Source organism: Staurois parvus, unplaced genomic scaffold (assembly GCF_062004578.1).
Source record: "Staurois parvus isolate SC_StPar_1 unplaced genomic scaffold, SC_StPar_1.0 ptg000414l, whole genome shotgun sequence".
Lineage (NCBI taxonomy): Eukaryota > Metazoa > Chordata > Amphibia > Anura > Ranidae > Staurois > Staurois parvus.
The window spans coordinates 8,015,836-8,036,261 of NW_028318210.1; the positions used below are offsets into that span (position 1 = coordinate 8,015,836).

The 20,426-nt window shown below is 40.2% G+C and overlaps 1 protein-coding gene across 5 annotated transcripts in view; it reads right to left on the reverse strand.

Annotated features, from left to right (window-relative positions):
- Window positions 1-20,426, reverse strand: part of MGA (MAX dimerization protein MGA) — a 161,336-nt gene that overhangs the window by 64,780 nt on the left and 76,130 nt on the right. For all 5 annotated transcript variants that reach the window (XM_089686914.1, XM_089686916.1, XM_089686913.1 and 2 more), the window contains exons 11-16: window positions 16,716-16,862; window positions 15,883-15,943; window positions 14,171-14,637; window positions 9,729-9,975; window positions 7,276-7,878; window positions 1,110-1,400 (exon numbers count right to left, since the gene is read on the reverse strand). In XM_089686914.1, the coding sequence (XP_089543040.1) occupies window positions 1,110-1,400; window positions 7,276-7,878; window positions 9,729-9,975; window positions 14,171-14,637; window positions 15,883-15,943; window positions 16,716-16,862 (1,816 nt within the window). The remainder of the gene's footprint in view (window positions 1-1,109; window positions 1,401-7,275; window positions 7,879-9,728; window positions 9,976-14,170; window positions 14,638-15,882; window positions 15,944-16,715; window positions 16,863-20,426) is intronic.

Consider the following 20,426-nt stretch of genomic DNA (forward strand, 5'->3'; position numbering starts at 1 on the left):
TCTTCTGCCCTCCACTGCTCCTATTCAGAACCTATCCAAACCTCTCCAAAATGTGTACCAAATGAGACACATTGGTCTCCAGTAGCAAAGAAAATTGCTCCCTTAGAAGTAAATCGTCCAGGTACCCTTTAACAGGAATACCAGGGATATGCAGGAGCCCCAGAACTGTGGTGAACACTGTGGAAACTGAACAGGCCAACGGCAGTGCAACAAACCATTGCAAAGAGTAGAAACCTTTAGTGAGGTGAAAGTCTGGAATATGCAGATAAGCATCCTAGATATCCATGGATGCCAGGAAATCTCCCTGCTCCCTCCTGGACACCACAAATTGCACCTATTCCGTTCAGAACTTCTGCACTCTGAAAAACTTGTTGAGCCTCTTGAGATCCAGGATGGGGCAAACATAGACGTTCAGTTTTGGAATCATTAAGAGCTTCGAGTAGAAACCTAAAATCGTAATACAGCGGAGAGAACATCCTTCCCTTCAAAAAGGGGAGGATTTTCTCTCTGAAATGTATTCCCAGAATTCATTCTGACTTGATACGAGCAGGAAGGAGAAAGTACAGTGGCCCTCTCTGTGAAAGGGTCTCCCTCAGTGCAGTCCTCTGTTTCACCTCTCTGTAGCAGCACTGTTCTGATATCCAGTAGCAGTGGCACAGACCCCAGATTGCCTGTTTCATCCAGCCATCCAGGACACGCTCTGCTTTTACATGCTGGTTTTAACTCATGTGCTTGTGAATGCATTTCCTACCTTGTTTTCCTTTATGTGTGCCTAATCTATTAAAGCTTACTATGCTATAATGCTGTTGTGTGCCATTCATTCCCTGCCTTTGTTTCCTAATCCCAGATGGAACTGGTCGCGAATTTCATGCAGAGACTGCACACACATGACCATCACATGTCCATCATCCTCCAACTTGCAAATACAGACTTGCTGGGTAGAGGGGGGTTTTACTGGTGGCTTGCTCATTATTTTTGTTTGCCAGTGTTCCCTCTAGGTGGCAGAATATCAAGATTGTACCCAACTTCTTATGTTCCTCAAAGAATAAAAAATAAAAAGCTCTTTTCATCCTGGAGTAGAAAGACTTAATGATTTATTTTCCATTTACCTGGACTGCGGATAACAACTCGCTGGTTTTGTTGAACGTTAGTAGATTGAATTTGTTGCAATGGCAAAAGCTGGATAATCTGCCCATTTGGGTGCCTGAATAAGTTGATTCCATTAGGACCCTTAATGGGTTGTAAGACCATTTTCTGGCCAGGACTTGTTTGCACACTCTGTACTGGGCGAACTGGATTAGAGCCATTGGAGACTGGTATTAGGAGAAGTCGAGGGCCCAATCGCTTATCAACTCCTGAGGTTAAGGTAGCCCTTTGTGTTGCTGCAGACGGTGAGGTTACTGAAATTATAAACAGAACAACATTAGCTGAAAAATGGGGGAGATGTCAAAGTATTTTATTATAATTAAGAAAATTGTATATGGAAACAGGAATGGCTATAAAATAGTGAATATGTGAATACATTTGATACTAAATGAGTAGTGAAGTATGATTTATTTACTGATGTGGCTGGGCCAACAAATGTCAACACGTTAAGTCTGCGCATTTCCTAAATAACACAAAATTTAAAGTACAACTAAAGGTTTTTCTTTTTTTTGCTAGAGTAAATAAAAATCTGAAACTTCTTCCAGGCTTTTTTGAAATCTGTGTGCCATTGGAAATAATTACCTTCTTTCCTGTTCCAAAAATACAAGGAAAGGTCCCAGAATAAAAGAAATCTCTTTAAAGGAAGCGGTCATTGGAACCAATGAAGTAATCCAGCTGGAAAACGTCCCCTACATTCCAGAGACCACTATAAAAATTTTGGATTTGCGCTGAAACTGCCTCTTAGGGATCATTCACATGCATGTATAGATTATGGAAAATGAAGCAGCGCTCATTCATGAGACTACAGCATTTATGTCATATTTTTGATGCATTTTGTATCGTTGAAAAAAAGCATCAAGAATGCTTGTTAAATGCCCATAAAAAGTTGTTCTTCTAGTGAAAAGTGCTTAACCACTTAACCTCTGGACGATTTTACCCCCTTCATGACCAGGGCATTTTTATTGCTATTCAGCACTGTGCTACCTTAACTGGCAAGAGCTCGGTCATGCAACACTGTACGCAAATTACATTTATATAATATTTTCCCACAAATAGAACTTTCTTTCGGTGGTATTTGATCACCACTTATTATATAAACAAAAAAAGACCAAAAAGTTAAAAAAAAAAAAAATCAAATTATTTCATAAATTTAGGCCCAAATGCATTCTGCTACATCTTTGGTAGAAAAGAAAAAACAACAGTATATTGATTGGTTTGTGGAAATATAGCATCTACAAACTAAAGAAGTATTCAAACCCTTTTAAATTTGCCACATTTTGTCATGTTACAACCAAAAACAAATGTATTTTATTGGGATTTTATATTATAGACCAACACAAAGCGGCAAATAAATGTAAAATGGAAGGAAGATGATACGTGGATTTCAAAATTTTTTACAAATAAATATCTGAAAAGTGTGATGTGCATTTGTATTCAGCCCCCCTGGAGTCTATACTTTGTGGAACCTCCTTTCTCTGCAATTACAGCTGCAAGTCTTTTTGGGGATGTCTTTACCAGCTTTGCACATCTACAGAGTAAAATTGTTGGCCATTCTTCTTTACAAAATAGCTCAGGCTCTGTCAGATTGGATGGAGAGCTTCTGAACAGCAATTTTCAAGTCTTGCCACAAATTCTCAATTGGATTTAGGTCTAGACTTTGACTGGGCCATTCTAACACATGAAGATGCTTTGATCTAAACCATTCCATTGTAGTTCTGGCTGTATTTTTAGGGTCGTTGTCCTGCTGGAAGGTGAACCTCCACCCCAGTCTCAGGTCTTTGGCAGACTCTAAGAGGTTTTCTTTCAAGATTGCTCTCTATTTGGCTCCATCCATCTTCCCCTCAACTCTGACCAGCTTCCCTGTCCCTGCTGAAGAAAAGTATCCCCACAGCATGATGCTGCCACCACCACGTTTCATGGTGGGGATGGTGTGTTCAGGGTGATGTGTAGTGTTAGTTTTCCGCCACACGTAGCGTTTTGCTTTCAGGCCAAAAAATTCAATTTTGGTCTCATCTGACCAGAGCAGCTTCTTTCACATGTTTGCCCTGTCCCCCACATGGCTTCTCGCAAACTGCAAATGGGACTTATGACTTTTTTTCAACAATGGCTTTCTTCTTGCCACTCTTCCAAAAAGGCCAGATTTGTGGAGTGCATGACTAATAGTTGTCCTGTGAACAGATTCTACCACCTGAGCTGTGGATCTCTGCAGCTCCTCCAGAGTTACCATGGGCCTCTTGGCTGCTTCTCTGATTAATACTCTCCTTGCCTGGCCTGTCAGTTTAGGTGGACAGCCATGTCTTTATAGGTTTGCAGGTGTGCCATACGCTTTCCATTTTTGGATGTTGGATTGAACAGTGCTCTGTGAGATGTTGAAAGCTTGGGATATTTTCTTTATAACCCAACCATGCTTTTAACTTCTCCACAACTTTATCCCTGACCTGTCGTGTGTTCCTTGGCTTTCAAGATCCTGTTTGTTCACTAATGTTCTCTAACAAACCTCAGAGCTTCACAGAACAACTGTATTTATATTGAGATTAAATTACACACAGGTGGACATTTAATCAGATGACTTCTGAAGGCAATTGGTTAAACTATATTTTAGTTAGAGGTATCAGAGTAATGGGGGCTGAATACAAATGCACGCCACACTTTTCAGATATTTGTAAATTTTGAAAACAATTTATCATTTTCCTTTCCTTCCATTTCACAATTATGTGCCACTGTGTGTTGGTCTATCACATAAAATTCCAATAAAATACATTTATGCTTTTGGCTGTAACATGACAAAATGTGGAAAATTTCAAAGGGGTATGCACACTTTTTCAAGGCACTGTATATACTGGAATTTACACCGCTATGACGTTTTACTAGCAGTGGTGGTGATAAGCAACCTATTATGGGACCGATAGTGTGGTGAGCAATCTTGTGCTAGCTGAGGCTGGCTGGGAGGGACACTGACATCAAAAGTGACACTAATACAGTGATCAGTGCTAAAACTGTACACTGTCCTAATGACACTGGCTGGAAAGGAGTGAACATCAAGGGGCAATCGTGGTTAATTTTGTGTCTAACAATGTGTAATGTGTTTAACCGCTTAAAAGACCCGCCCTATAGCAGATTTACTGCTACAGGGCAGCACCTGTGCGCAGAATCACGTATATATATATATGCGATTTTGCATTCCGGGTAGGGGGCACACGCTAACCGCGTGTGCGCCCTACCCATGCTGCTGTTTGCGGCCGCGGATGTCAATCATCGGGACCCAGCCGGTAATTACCCGCCGGTGCCCGGTAATTACTGAGCATCTCCAAGAGGGAGGAAGATTGTTTTGTTTACAATCTTCCTCCTTGTCAGCTCGAGCACACTGCTCAGGATGGCTGTGCACGGCACAGCCATCCTGCTCAGTGTGCTTACAGTGAAGAACACACCCCTAGCAAAACACTCCCAGCACACAGTTAACCCTTTAATCGCCCTCACATTAACCCCTTCCTGCCCAGTGTCATTAGTACAGTGTCAGTGTTTTTTTTTTTTTTTAGCACTGATCACGGTCTTGGTGTCACTGAGGATGTCATTGACACCAAGTTATTTCCCCCCCAGTGTCAGAATGTCCGCCGCAGTCCTGCTAAAAGTCGCTGATCGCCGTCATTACTAGTAGAAAAAAAAAATCCCATTATCTATACCGCCATTTGTAAACGCTATAACTTTCATGTAAACCAATTAATTTACACGTATTGGGATTTTTTTTTTAGCTAAGACATGTCACAGAATACATTTTGGCCTAAATTAATGACGAAATTTGATTTAAATTTTTTCACTGGACATGTTTACAAGCAAAAAGTCCAAAATATTGTTTTTTTCCCTCACAATTGTAGGTTTTTTTTTGCTTATAGCGCAAAAAGAAAAAAACAAACAAAAAACACACAGGCGATCAAATACCACCGAAAGAAAGCTCAATTCATGGGAGAAAAGGATATAAAATTTAATTTGGGTGCAGCGTTGCATGACCGTGCAATTGTCAGTTAAAATAATGCAGCGCCATAATAATGCAAAAAAATGGCCTGGTCATGAAGGGGGGTAAATCCTCAGGACAGCAAGGGGTTAATATGTGCTGGTTTTACGTTACTATATGGATCTTTTTTTCTCCCTGTACACAAAGTTCTACGTTTCTATGTTTTGTATACACCAAAATCACTGACTGAAATCAGCAGCCAAAGTCGTGTCCAATCACAGCACAGGTCAGTAGGGGGAAAGCATGCGCATGCCCACAGACCTGGAAAAAGGCAATCACGTACTGTATGTATAAGTGACTGTGCCTGACACAAGTGTTTGAAGGGGAAATGATGTAGAGAAAGTGATCTGCTTTGAAATGTAGTTAGGTTGTGGTGTGGTAGACATTTTTGTAAATTCTTTGCAAGATAAATTCATATACTTTGATCTCCTTGACACCTGTCTTAGTCCAGCTTAAGATAATCATGGAAAGAATGGCCCAGTGGAAAAAGAGGAGGGTGTTGTGCTGGTGTTGGTATTGCTGGAGCTGGTGTTGGTATTGCTGGAACTGACACTTTGCTGACACACAAATCTTTACCAATGCTAAATGCCTCTGCCTGGTACTGGGAGTATTGCTGGCTGGGTGATGCTTTAGACTTCACACAAGCAAATGGTGTTAAAACCCGGCTGCTATGTACAAACAGACCATAAATGCCATAGTTGAGGTTAAGGCACATTACCATTGAAATCAATAAAGTAGCGGTTCTCAACCTCTGGGTGGCGACCCCTTTGGGGGTCGAATGACCCTTTCACAGGGGTCGCTTAAGACCATCGGAAAACACATATTTCTGATGGTCTTAGGATCTGAGACACCGCTCCTCTATCCGTCTCCAGGCGGGTCCGCCCACATGTGAGTACCCGGCGTGATGACATCATCGCACCAACCCCATCACAAATACAGGTGTATGTGACAGGGTTGGCGCCATAATGTACTTATGTGGACCAGTTGCACATGTGTAAAGAGCAGCTACTGCGTAGAAAGCAGCTGCTGTGTTGAAAGCAGCTACTCTGTTAAAAGCAGCTACTGTGTTGAAAGCAGCAGTTTTGGAGGTAAAACGGCACTTCATGAATAACTACTGGGTAAATGTAAATGCAAAATGTAGCAATGAAGTTTACGGTTATATTAAGACTTAGCCATGCTACACCATGCTTCAAGACAAAAAATTTAATTTATTTGTAATTAAAAATAAATATTTCACAATATATAATTACATATTGTTTTTGTGATTAATCACTATGCTTTAATAATGTTCAATTTGTAACAATGAAAATACATCCTGCATATCAGATATTTACATTACGATTCATAATAGTAGCAAAATTACAGTTATGAAGTAGCAACAAAAATAAATTTTATGGTTGGGGGTCACCACAACATGAGGAACTGTATTAAGGGGTGGCGGCATTAGGAAGGTTTAGAACCACTGCAATAAAGGCAAGTGTTAAGTGTCGATGCTTGAAAGAGACACGTCGCTTAGTTTTAAAACACAACACAATGCTACCACCCCTGTGTGTACAGCACTGTCGTGCCCATTGTACCATTCATGGCAAGCATTGAATGTTGCTTATGGGGCTTTATAAAACGCTGCTTAAAATATATCCACATGCAAAACTTTTTTTTTTTGATATTTGGATAGGGTGGAGAGCAATAAAAACACCCACATCATCAGGGAAAGGTGTGGGCACTGGGAAAAAAAGACCTGCAGTCTGGAAGAAAACTTCTGGCCCAGCCTGTCACAGGACCTTGGATTCAGGTAAGAAGTCTAACATTTATAATAGATACTTTTAAAATGTTATCTAGCGATTAGTTAGGAGAGGGTGAGGAGGGGCATTAATGTGCAGAGATAGAGAGGGGTTTGGCCAGACAGCAGCTTTAAAAAGTACATTTTATACAATCAAAAACATTTTCAAAACCTTTAAATTTTCATCTTCAACCATATTAGTATTTTCTAAATTAATTTACTGTATATCCGAGTGCTTTTCTTTACATCTGGTAGTTCCAGCACTGTATTACTGTATTCACAAAACAGCAATTTGAGTCTAGTTATATGCAGCTCTCACACGACTATATAAATATCCTACCTGTTCTTAATGTCACTGTAGGTCTTCCGGTTGGGGAACCAACCAACCCAATGGTTGGCACATTGGCTGAAGCGACCAAACTTGATGCCACTGAAGCAGCAAGAGTTTTATTAGTACCTGGGTGAGCTTGAGGAGGGACAGATGAAGAAGAAGTCAAAGGTGGACAAGGTGCTCTGGTTAAAGCTGGAGGTGGTATTGACACACATTTAGGAGGAGAAGGACCCAGCGTTAAACTAACTGTGCTGGTGGTGTCATTTGATAAAGTTCTAGTTACAAGGAGAGAAGAGTCTTTTGTTACTAGTTTAGTTGCACCCTGTATGGGTGTAGATAAAGATGCAGCTTGGTTTTTAATGGGTGAAACAGCACTAGACAATGACGGTGTAGTTGATTCCATGTTCACAGAAGAAGATGAGACAACTGTAACCGCACTGCTTGATGATACTGGAGTAGACATTAGTACTAGTGGAGAAGACTGCGTATGCATCTTTGGCAACCCCACAGCACTGGGTTCAGGTGGTCTGACTTCAGGACTTTTCTTTTCTAGACTTCCATCTTCACCCATGACAAAGTGAGTGAAGACACCACTGGGTGTGGATGGTAAAACTGCAAAGTAGAACATTTGTTAATTAGTACGCTCCCAAGGAAGATTTGGCTTAAGACAGCGGTATTACAGCGTCAGTCTACCATTCTTCTAAAAGGACCTAGGAAGTGTTCATCTCAAAGTGGAACCTTAGGCCTGTGGAGACCCTGCCAGTATGTACTATAGTATTATAGCTTGCTTGCACATTACAGCACACTTACCGCTGGAGGGACACTCCTCCCGTAATGCAAGGTGCGAGTCCACACCACTGCCATCTTGTTCGGGGTTCAGCATTTTCTTGATTTGGCCACTGATTATGTACCTCCTATGTATTCACATAAAAGCTACATTATCCCAGTACCATTCTTAGCATCGTGCATATGTCAGAAATAGGCCTTGGACTGCACACTGCAGTATACACCACAGTATTCACAAAAATGTATTTGCAGACAGGTAAAGGTCTTTTGGCTTGTACCTCTCTTCAACCAAAACAACTCTACCTGCTAACAAAAGTTCTGCTTTAAAACACTTTTTGCTAGCTAATAAGGTCGGTTTTTTAAAATGGTTGTAAACCCTTACATATGTCCAGTAAAGTGACTAGCCTCAAGTGATACATATACATAAAACAAATCCTCCTACATCAGTTGTATCTGTATTTGCAGTCCTCTCTTCTCTACAGCTTTCTAAATCACAAAAGCTTTTTCTCAGCACCAGCAGGTGGGGGGGGGGGGGGGGGGGAGGATCTGATGTCACATACTGCACATCACAGCAGGGAGGCAAGTCTAATATATTCCCTGAACTGATGGAAAAGGACATACCTCATTCTACACAGTGTCATAGGGATGCATGCACAGCTGAGGCTGTAAATCCCCTGCTGTGTGCTGGATTCTGGGGTGTCCGGATAACCTGTCAGAAATTACTAATGCAGATCGCAGAGGGACGAGAGAATAGACAGAAATCACACAGTGCTTTGGATTGAGGCTAGTACACATGATAGAGGGATATGTTCTGATAATTTTTCATTTCAGAGATTTACAACCAAGTTAAGCTAATATGGGCTTCTAAAAGAACAACACTATTATGTGCTGAAAACTCTGTGGGGTGGCAAATAGTCTGTGCATTTTGCAAGTGCAGGTCCACTCAATTTCCCCAGAGCTTAGTAAGACTGGTAAAGCTCCATCATCCAATTATGTGGAAGCAAAAATGCTTTTACTTTTTCTTGCACCCGATTGGGAATTGTTTACAAAGTGAAGCTTCACCACATTTACTAAGAAAAATGAATGCATCTGCACTTGCAAAGTGCAGCTTATTTGCTTTTAGTAAATCCACCCCAGTTAATAAAAGGAAAACAAAAAAATGAAAAGAAAAAAGTGAAACTATAATGGTTTGCTGCCAGTTTTGTCCATTAAAATGCACATTTGTTTTTAAACGAATTATTTTTATATCTTAAACTAGATGAATACAAATCATTGTTTTACAAATTAACATTTAGTACATGACAAATTATTTTCAGAGCATCATGTTAGGTTAGCTAAAGAGGCAGCTCTGAAGAAGCTGCCTGCCTATAGTCTCCCTTCACCTAAAATGAAACCTTGCACTCTGCTAACTTAGCAAGTGGGAGCTACTGAGCTCTGTTCACAGGCTTTATACAACACATGAGCTAAGGAGACAGATGAAATGTTAAAGTGTCACCTGCTGGCTGGATAGAAGATTATATAAAAAAAATAAAAAATAAATTAAAAAAACACGACAATAAGTACAAACGATTATACATTCCCGTTAAAGTTAAAAGGAAAGAAAATGCTAAAAATTAGTAAACAAAACTATTTCATTTCACAAACTGACAAACTCCAATTCGATCTTTTATACATACCATTCTTACTTTGTGGTGAAGAAACCGTAGTTTTCTGTCCATCTGTGGTGACTTTCAAATTTCCATTTGCTGTAGAAGATTCTGGCCTAGCATTATTAGCAGCTGCTTTGGCATTGGCTTCTTTAGACAAATAAAGCAGATTAGGTCGCAGTCTGTGTGTAATATAAGCTGCAATTCTATTTGCTGGATGAAGTGCTCCCATCTGACCCAACAGTAATTTAGCCTGCGGAAACGTTTTTCCATTGACCTTTAAAACATTAAACATTGTTTTATTATACAGCACTAACAATGGATATCCTGAATTAAAATGTTCAACAGGTAACGGCTAGAACATAGTCTGTTTGCAGAAGTATAGCTGTCACTATATCAAACTGTTAATACACGATTCAAAAAAAAAAAAAAAAAAAAAAAAAAAAAAAAAGGACCATTTTTACCCCCTTCCTGTCCAGGCCAATTTTCAGCTTTTAGCGCTGTTGCACTTATAATAAAAAGTCATGCAACACTGTACCCATATGAATTTTTATAATTTTTTTTTTTTTTTATACAAATAGAGCTTTCTTTTGGTGGAATTTAATCGCCACTGTTTTTTTTTTATTTTTTGCACTATAAACTAAAAAAGAGCAGAAAATATGAAAAAAATATGATATACGTTGATTAGGCTGCACTGATAGGCAGCACTGATGAGGCGGCACTGGTGGGAATTGAGGCACTGATGATGCTGCACTGACTGGCAGCACTGATTATCAGTGCAGATGTCCTCTGTGACACTTGCTGGTTATTGGCAGTACTTTCCTCATGCTGTGACAGCATGAGGGAAGTGCTGCTGATAACCAGCAACTGTATTTACGGTCATACACAGCGGATCACGTGGTAATAGACTGCTGTGATTGGCCCTTTACTTTGTCATGTGATCAGCGGTGTCCGTAAGACACAGTAATCACAGACAGTGCTGGGTGCGCACCGTTAAGGAAGTGTTCTGGGACAACGTCATGTGACGCCCTCCCAGAACTGGAGAGCCACGCTATAGCCGTCATTCGGCTATAGCCCAGTTGTCAAGTGGTTAATCAAGTATAGCATCAAGTCAAACTCCAGGGATATTGATCTGGTCAGTTATGTAGCAGAGGGAATGGTTTTACAGGTGGAGGCCACTGACGTTTTTTTCCATACTCATCTTTTATGACTCTTTTTGACTAGTTTTGCATTTGGCTAGGGTCAGTGTCACTATTGGTAGCAGAAGGCGATACCTGGACCCTACAAAGGTTGCACAGGACGTCCAACTCCTCCAGGATGGCACATCAATACGTGCCATTGCCAGGTTTGCTGTGTCCCCCAGCACAGTCTCAAGAGCATGGAGGAGATTCCAGGAGACAGGCAGTAACTCTAATAGAGCTGGACTGGGCCATAAAAGGTCCTTAACCCTTCAGCAGGACCGGTATCTGCTCCTTTGTGCAAGGAGGAACAGGATGAGCACTGCCAGAGCCCTACAAAATGACCTCCAGCAGGCCACTGGTGTGAATGTCTCTCACCACACAATCAGAAACAGATTTCATGAGGGTGGTCTGAAGGCCCGACGTCCTCTAGTGGGCCCTGTTCTCACTGCCTGGTACCATAGAGCTCGATTGGCATTTCTTGGTATCTCCAAGAAAATCGGTCAAACTGATACTTTACATTCTCCTGGCTGCAAGAATTACAATAGCTAAATATTGGAAGCAATCGGTGATACAACTTGATTATGTAAAAAATAAAAACTTAATTGGATCATGATTAATGACAAGCTCACTTGTATTCTTAATAATGCCTCCAAATTCGACAGTATGGATTCGATACCTCTCTGTCCCTTAATGGGTTCATGGCTGACCCTCCTTCAGTTTATGCTTTCTTTTATGTTCTCCCTCTTCCTTTCTTTGACATTTTTTTCTACATTTTTTGATTCTGACATCCCACTTTGCTGTAGTATATACTGGTGTCTGACTACAGGTTGAATATGCCTATGGTTATTTGCTTCTCATTGTGCACTATATATGAGATTCCTCTTTACTGCTGTGATTTATCCTGTTGGTCTGTAGACTGCACCAGTCTACAGACCAAGTTTTTTAATAAAAAAAAAAAACATGGAAAGATCAAGCACCTAGGCATGCAGACTATGTCTACAAATATTTGTGAAAGAATGGGTCGCTCTCAGGCGTTCAGTGAATTCAAGCGTGGTACCGTGATACGTTGCCACCTGTGCAGCTCTGCTCTCAGCAGAAATTGCACTGTGGAAAATGTTTCCAAACGCTAGATGTTGGTCTCACCAATAAGTCCATCCGTGAAATTTCCTTGCTACTAAATATTCCACTGTCAACTGTTAGTGGTATTATAACAAAGTGGAAGCCAAAACAAGCTATTAACCACTTGACCTGCAGAAGATTTACACCCCTTCATGGCCAGGTCATTTTTGCGATACTATGCTGCATTACTTTAACTGACAATTGCGCAGTCATGCAATATTTTACATAAATTAAATTTATGCATTTTGTTCCCTACAAGTGGAGCTTTCTTTTAGTAGACCCAAACTTCCAAAGTAGCCTGATGTTTTCCACTAATATTCACTACATCTACAATGATTTCCACCATATGAATACTTAGCCAAACATAGAAAGATATTTTAAACATATTTAAGGAATCAGAATCCCAAAACCCGGCTTATGTAGAGGTTAGGGGTTAAATTACCTTTTTTTGTGCCCAAGATCCCAAAAACATTGTTGCAACTGTGGCAGTAAAACCGTTTGATTCCTTTTTTTTTTACATAATAGAAAATAAAACAGCATAATTGGTGCAGCTGGAAAAGTTTAGTTTGGTTCCTTAAAGAGGAGCTTCAGTCGTTTTGTGTTTATTAAACATCATCAGCTACAAAAACTACATAAAACACACTCACCTGTCCCAGGATCCAGCGATGTGCTCACCCCCACCGCCCCTTCTCTCCCTGGCACCGGCATCTCAACTGTAGGCACCCGGCTGTGACAGATTGTAGCTTCAGATCCGGGTGCCCACTGCGCATGCGTGAGTCACACTGCGCCTCCTGAATGGTCCAGTTTTCTGGGATCTGTGAAGTGTCCCAGAAGACTGCAAAGGGAAAGAGGGAGGCCAAACTTCCGGGTCATTATATTTATGCAAGAATTGCATGCATTCAAATCTTTTTTACCTGAATGAGCTCCGATTAGTTGAGGTTGGCTGTCATAACTAGGTACCCGCCCCCCACCAAAAACAAAATTGCATGCCAAATGTGGAGGGGGAGGAGTACTTAAAGCAGAACTTTCTATTTTGGGTGGAGCAACATTTTAATGTAGGGTAATAGAGCTGGAAAGGCTGGTGGATATTTTTTTTATTTTTAATTTATTTAACCTCTTGCCGTCCGCCTGCTGTTTATAAACGGCAGGGCGGTGGCAGTCCAGGGTCGGGTTGCCGTTCATAAACGGCACCCGCCCTTTCTAGCTGTGCGCGCTCCCTGGGAACGCGCACCACCGCGATCCGGTGCCCGCTGTGCCCTCCGGACACAGTGAAACACCGATCGTCGGACGGGACCTCTGTACGAGGTCCCGATCATGTGATCACTGATTGGCAAATCAGTGATCACATGCAAAGTAGTAAGCAAGATGTCACTTGTGACATCATTGCTTACTATGTGTGAAATCTGTGAATGATCACAGAGGTCACATGGTACAAGGCTATTCACAACAGCCTTGTACCATGTGACAAGCTGTGACCACTCACAGCTCACTCAGTAATTCTCAATGACTGCAAGAATGCAGACAGAGAGAAAGAGAAATGATTGCTTTTACATCCTATATGGGTGTAAAAGCAATCTGTGTAAAAAAAAAAAAAAAAAAAAAAATCTTCATCACCCCCCACAAGTAGTACAGTGTCACCATGGTGACACTGTACTGCTAGGGTGACAGTATGTAAAAAAAATAATAAAATGTAAAAAAAAAGTTTAAAAATTATAATTTTTGGTTATAAACTAATTTGGATTTTTTTTTACTAAAAAAATAACGGAATACATTTTGGCTAAGATTTATGATGAAATATTATTTATTTGCAAAATTTTATTTAAAAAAACACTTTTTTTCAAAATTTTTGGACTTTTTCATTTACATAGTAAAAAAAATAAAAATCCCAGCGGTGAATAAATACCACCAAAATAAAGCTTTATCTGTCTCAAAAAAATGGTAAAAAATTCATATGGGTACAGTATTGCATGACCGCGCAATTGTCATTCAAAGTGTGATATCGCTGAAAGCTAAAAATTGCCCTGGACAGGAAGGGGTAAAAGTGTCCGGACAGGAAGTGGTTAAAGGATTAGTCCACGGATAAACAAGCAGATAAGTAAGCCCACCAACCACCTCTTCTGATTGCTATATTATACTTACGTAGGTATTGTATGCATTCAAATTTTTTCTTACCTGAATGAGCTCTGATTGTTTGAGGGTGGAATTTTTTAATTGAGCAACCAACTTTCCAGCTGGAATGATCTTGGAGTAGAATGGAAGACCTTTCCCACCATGAGACTTTATTTCTCTCTCAGATCTGGTCTCTAAGGGTATTTGCTCAGGACGTTTTATCTCCTCTGCTCTCTCCTTTACAGAAAGTGGTTTTGCTGTGACCTGATCTTTTTTCTGGTCTGAAGCCATTGAGATCTTTACATGCGAAGTGGCAGATGGTTTGGATGCATCTCCATCCTTATTCTCTGCAGTCAACTCGATATTAAAGCTGCCTACTCGAAAGGATCTTGGTTCCTTGTTATCAACATGCTGTGAGACAATATTGAGGACTTTTTTGGGATCCTGTTCCCCGCTGCAGTCTGAGATGATATTGAGTAACTTGGTGGGGCTGCTGCTGTCTGTTTTCTTGTGCCTTTTTTCAACAACTTCTGCAAAAAATAAAAAAAGGACAATACATCACTTTATACAGTACAAGAAAAAAATCCCACGATAGATCAACTTTATAGGATCCAATCACTTTCAAATCAGGAAGACTTCTGTCCCCTCACCTAATCTTGTGTCCTTTATTAAAAACCCCGCCTTCCCACCAGTTTTGGAAGACCCATATGCTTTTAAACACTGGAGTTAACTAAAACTTATTGACATGCAACGCCTGCTTTTAACACAGGGTTACAAGTGTTCTGAACATTACATGTAGATCACAAATGACCTAAAATAAAAGTCTTCTGCGATTTACAAGTGAATAACCTTCTTTCAGCCATGATTCCTACCCTTACCAAAAGGAGTGACCCTGACACCTTTTGAAAACAACTGTTGGACTGATCCACACTACCCTGCCTGTTTTCTTTGCTGTACTTCCTAGTACTCAAAGACTCCTCTCAGCCCCGACATACTTGCATGAATTAATGGGAATCCGATCCCAAAATGTTTTGGCTCTTGAACCTAACTATAAGGCATTTTACCGCTGGGATCTAGATCCAATTCAAATTGTGAATTATAGTCTGGTACATACAGGGACGTGCTTCTTAGGCTGTTCAGAGCCAGGAACCTATATGCGCATATGGTGGACTTACCAGATTGTCCAAACTTTGTAGACTCAAGTCTATGATAAGCCGAGAACACCATTTAAAAGTGGATATCTTAGTGGTCCCTGGTGAAGCACTGAACGCTTCAGTTAAAACTGGATGGGCTCTCTAAATACAAACTTAGGTTAAAACCACATTTTTACAGCGACCAAGCAAATTATGGCAAACCCTGTCTGTTGAACTCCCTCTACCTAGTAGCAGTAAAGAACAAGGTGAACTGGATTCTTAACCAATGAGAAGCTAACCACTAAACTTACTAATACAATATGCAAGTTTCACAAACATGAGACCCATGGATTTCACACTTCTTACCACCTGATTCTGACTGACACCTACTGGACCTAGAGTGATCTTTCATCTGATACTAAGAAAACCTACCTATGGATTCTAGGTGCTAATCCTTACCCCCTCCCACCCTTTTCTACCCCCACCACCTTTCAGCCAACTAATGCCTTTGTAGAATGGCTCTAAATGATAAGTACACGTAAAATGTATCTTATTACATAACTGTAATAATTGCTTTTACCACAAAAAAAAAAAACAAAAAAAAACACCACATAAAAAACACAATAAAATATGCTTCCCTACCACTGTTTTCTGCATTTTCTTTTTCCCGTTCTTTGTACTTGTTTGGTTTATGGATATTTTCCTGAAACAAAATAAAATATTTAAAGATGTATGGAAAAATCAAACTAGATAAAGAAAGCCAAATTAAAAGCATCTGTCACTGGGTTTAATAAATGGCACAAAGAAAAACCTTTTAAAGAGGGTTTATACCCTGCCCCACCACCTGTTCCTCTCAACTGGGCTCTCTTGCAGAACTACGGTCTCTTCACATCTGACACTTCTGAAAGTATCAGATGCCTCGTTCTGAGGAAAGTGCAGCCGATAACCGACAACTGTATTTACCAGGTGATCTGCTGTGTCATTGGACACAGCTGATCACGTGGTAAAAGGCCACAGTGATTGGCCGCTTACCATATCCCGTGATCAGCTGTGTCCGTAGGACACGATCACTGGCGGTGCCGGGTGCGCGCCGCGACCCAGAGAACCACGCTATAGCCAAAAGACGTAGAGAACTGGTTAATAGCAAAAAAAAACAAAAAACATGTTTTTTTCTAAAAATTGTCGGTCCTTTTTTGTTTTTAAAACGCAAAGAATAAAAAAAGCACAGGTGATCAAATGGCATCGAAAGAAAGCTCTACTTGTGGGGGGTAAAAGAAAAAAAAAAAAAAAAAAAAAAAGGACATACATTTCATTTGGGTGCAGCGTTGCATGACTGCGCAATTGGCAGTTAAAGTAACGCAGCGCCATATTGCAAACAATGGCCTGGTCAGGTAGGGGGGTTAAACCATCTGGAGGGCAAGTGGTTGACAGGCACAGCTGTGAAGGGGACCAAAAAAAACAAAAAAACAAGATACCTTTCCAGGGGTCTCAGAGTCAGCACAAGGGACTTGGTCCTTCCTTGCGTTCTCCTCTGTTGCCTTAGGCTTGTAGACTCTAACTCGCGCACATGTCATACTGTTAAATTGCTGCAAATCCTCAGGATCCAAATCCTCCAGACAACCCTGTAGATGGACAGTGTTATTTACCAGCCCTAAATTGACAACATTATTAGTAAAAAGGAACACATCCACACGTTCCTATAATAGAAATGTCAGTGGTCTGCATCTGTTTTTTTATTCGATTCTAATACAAAGGAATATCACAGCCTATTTCACACAAGAGTAAAAGTAACTTCACCTTGGAGAAAAAGAAAGAACAAGTCCCATTCAGCCTGTTAGCATGGCAGAGCTTGGACATTTTTTTATGCTACAGCTTATTCTACTGGGAGATACAATATTATGAACAAAAAATTCCAAAAACAACCTCCTGCGCTTAAATGGAATCCTATCCTTCAAAAGCTGCCGACACCAAACTTATACCCAAGTAAATGAATGATCAATTGGATCACCCTGTTGAGTACACCCATGCAGTACACCCATGGCATGTGGTAAAAAGCTGGAAAACGCGTGGGCAAATGTGAGTGTAATACTTATTGTATGTTAAATCTAAATTATGATTCGGCACTTATATTGATGGCAAGCTTGCAAAATATTTGGTTTTTATGATTAGTCATAATTAATATTAATATATGTAAGTGGTCTGTGACAAATGGTAGTATTTACTATTCTTCAATTATAGCTGAGACCAAAAGATATACAAGTTAAGCTGAAATAGTATATACCAGTTGAAAGTTGAGTAGACTATATTTAGAGATAGTTGGTTAAAAGTATTTGGTAGTTATGTCAAGGTTATTAGAAGTGACTTACTATTACATTACGTATTTTCTGTGTATATTTAGTATACGTCTCTAACACTGATACATATATAGTTTAGTGATTATACATTGATATGTTCTTAAGCTATACTATCTTTTAAATATATAGCTAAGGGTTACATCATTGGTACATCAGCATACATATGTTCCTGTCCATCAAACATCATATGTATAGCATCTTTCCCTTTTATGAAATAGCTTTGCTAAGCAGTAATACTTTCCATAGAAGGTATTATGATCACTAACTATGACGTACATTTGCCTCATAAAAGACCATCGGAACGGACAAGGGACTCACACTCACGCTCACACACTCTCTCTGATACACACAAGCAACATGACTCTTGCAAACACACGTCTGAGAAGCTGCAACAGGTGCTGCAAGACAAGAGATCATCATTAACGTCACTTCCGTCTTCTCTCTCGGACTTTGAGTTGGACAAGGACATGAGAATCGCACATGGCAAGAACAGCCATGACAGATAATGGTGACTTTTTCTTTGAACTTTCGCTTGTCAGTTTTACAGTAGTTTCATCTAGATGGAACTGTTCATAATACGCTTTACATTGTTTATTTGACACCATTGTGTGATAGAATAAAATCACACTTCATTTTTTATTACAATGGCTCTTTCATTCATAATCGCCTCAAGACACTAGAAGCAGTATTATATGTGTCTAAAAATCCAACATTGTCGTTTTAAATTTGATGCAATAAAAACCGGTTGCACTATGGAGGGTCTCTGTTTGTGTCTTATCATGATCCTGTGAGGAGCTGGCTGTTAGTCTGTTGGAGGCTGGAGACGTGAGGGGAAAGCCTGAGAGGGACCCATTCTGATAGGATCAGTTGATCCTCAAAGCGTGTTGACCCTGTGGGGTCTAATGAAGGAGGTGAGGGGTATTTTGGCTGGTAAAGGATTGGCACGTGTGTACCACGTATACGGCACATTATATATTCTTGCATGAAGAGTGAAGTGTGAGGATCATCACAAATTATCGTATTACTATTATATCATTTTGGACTTTTTGAATTGATTATTTGTTCACTAATTTTGTGCACCAGTATACATATTGTTTCACAATGTGCAAATAGGAATGTGTTTGTCACTTTTTTCACTAAATATTCCCAGTGAGGGAATTCACATATGACACAACTATTTTATTATTTATGTATCGATTTATCACCTTGGATAGATATATATATATATATATATATATATATATATATATATATATGGGATGTATATAGAGTTTGTGCATTTTAACACGTAATTTGTTAGTATTATTAGCGCTACACTATTTATTTTAATTGAACAATATTATGAACACCACCCACCTGAAAATTGCAGTCAAGATAGAAAACAAATAAGACTTTTAAAGTGGTTCTAAATTAAAAGCCATTGACTCCTGTTACTATCAAATTCTGTGAGGAGGGATTGAGGGGCATGGCCAATCTGCCCTGTATGCGTCTATGGACACACAGCCTGGCTCAGGAGTGCGTCTGCACAGCTCACATCACAGCATCTGGCTCAGGGCGCATATGTGCCCCCACAGCAAGTGACTTGCTATGGGGCACACACAGCTGAGGAGGAGTCAATCTCACCAGAGGTAAGGGACTGCTCTGTACAATACCTTGCGCAGAGCAGGCAAGTATACACCTCTTATTTTAGGGGGGGGAAAGTGTGTAGAAACACGTTAAGCCAAATATAGGAATATATTAACACATTCATGCTTTAAAGGGAATGTATATTTTTTGTGATCAATGTTCATTTATATACAATATATGTATTATATAAACATAATTAGACCTTTTTCATAATTCTTTTTAGTCAGACAAAAAGTAAACCATTAGTGTCCCAAATCATAAATAAAATGAACAATAGCAAACATAAAATTTTTGTGCATAGGGAAGTAACTACCTTAATTATAAGTGATAGGTGATCCTAAGTGAATCAATATATTAAACTTTCCAGCAAAAGCTACACTGAGACGGTGGCGTGAACTAGTGGTGCACTACACGATCTTTGATGGTGTATTTGGAGGATCCTAAAGTGCCTTTGGTTTATACGACACGGAGACCTTCCATGTGATCTTGGAAGCTGTGGATGGTTGACTGCAGATATATATGCCCATTTAAGAACACCTATAAATGTGGGGTCTCATCAGAGCTGGGACAAGGTCACCCCGTGCCCAGGGCAAAGATGGCAAACTGAGCCCCCCGCCCCTCCCCCCGGATAGGGCTAATAGTGTTGTAATGTATGTAACTTTTGTGACATGCACTGTGAAAGTACCAATAGTTGTGTTACACTGCAGTAAATTGAAGAGTTTAAAGGTGGTGCACAACTAAGGGATCAACAGTGGCGATGGTTGTTGGTGTCACTGAAAAGAAAAACATCACTGTCAGTGGTGTCTTTAGAAGGAAAAACATCCCTGTCTCAGTAGTGTCACTGGAAGTAAAAAGGTCCTAGCAATGGTGGTGTCATTGAAAGAAAAAAGGTCCCTGTGTCCTTGGGGTCACTGAAAGGAAAAATGTCCCAGCAGTTTGTGTATGTGAGGAAAGTACGCAATTTTGTATGCATCCCCAATCTGCAAATATGTAAACTTAGGCTTGGGTATAAGAAAAGAGTGAATAGGCAAGGGGGTTGAGGTATTAGGAGTATGAGTTAATGAAGAGCAGAGTGAACGTGTGCAGAGAATGTGCTAGGCTTCATCAGGATGACAGGACAGATTGCAGAGATAAAAGTAAACTGGGATGGAAAGGGTGTCAGACAGATGGGTTTGTGGAGTGCCCAGAGGTGGGACCAGGAGGCTG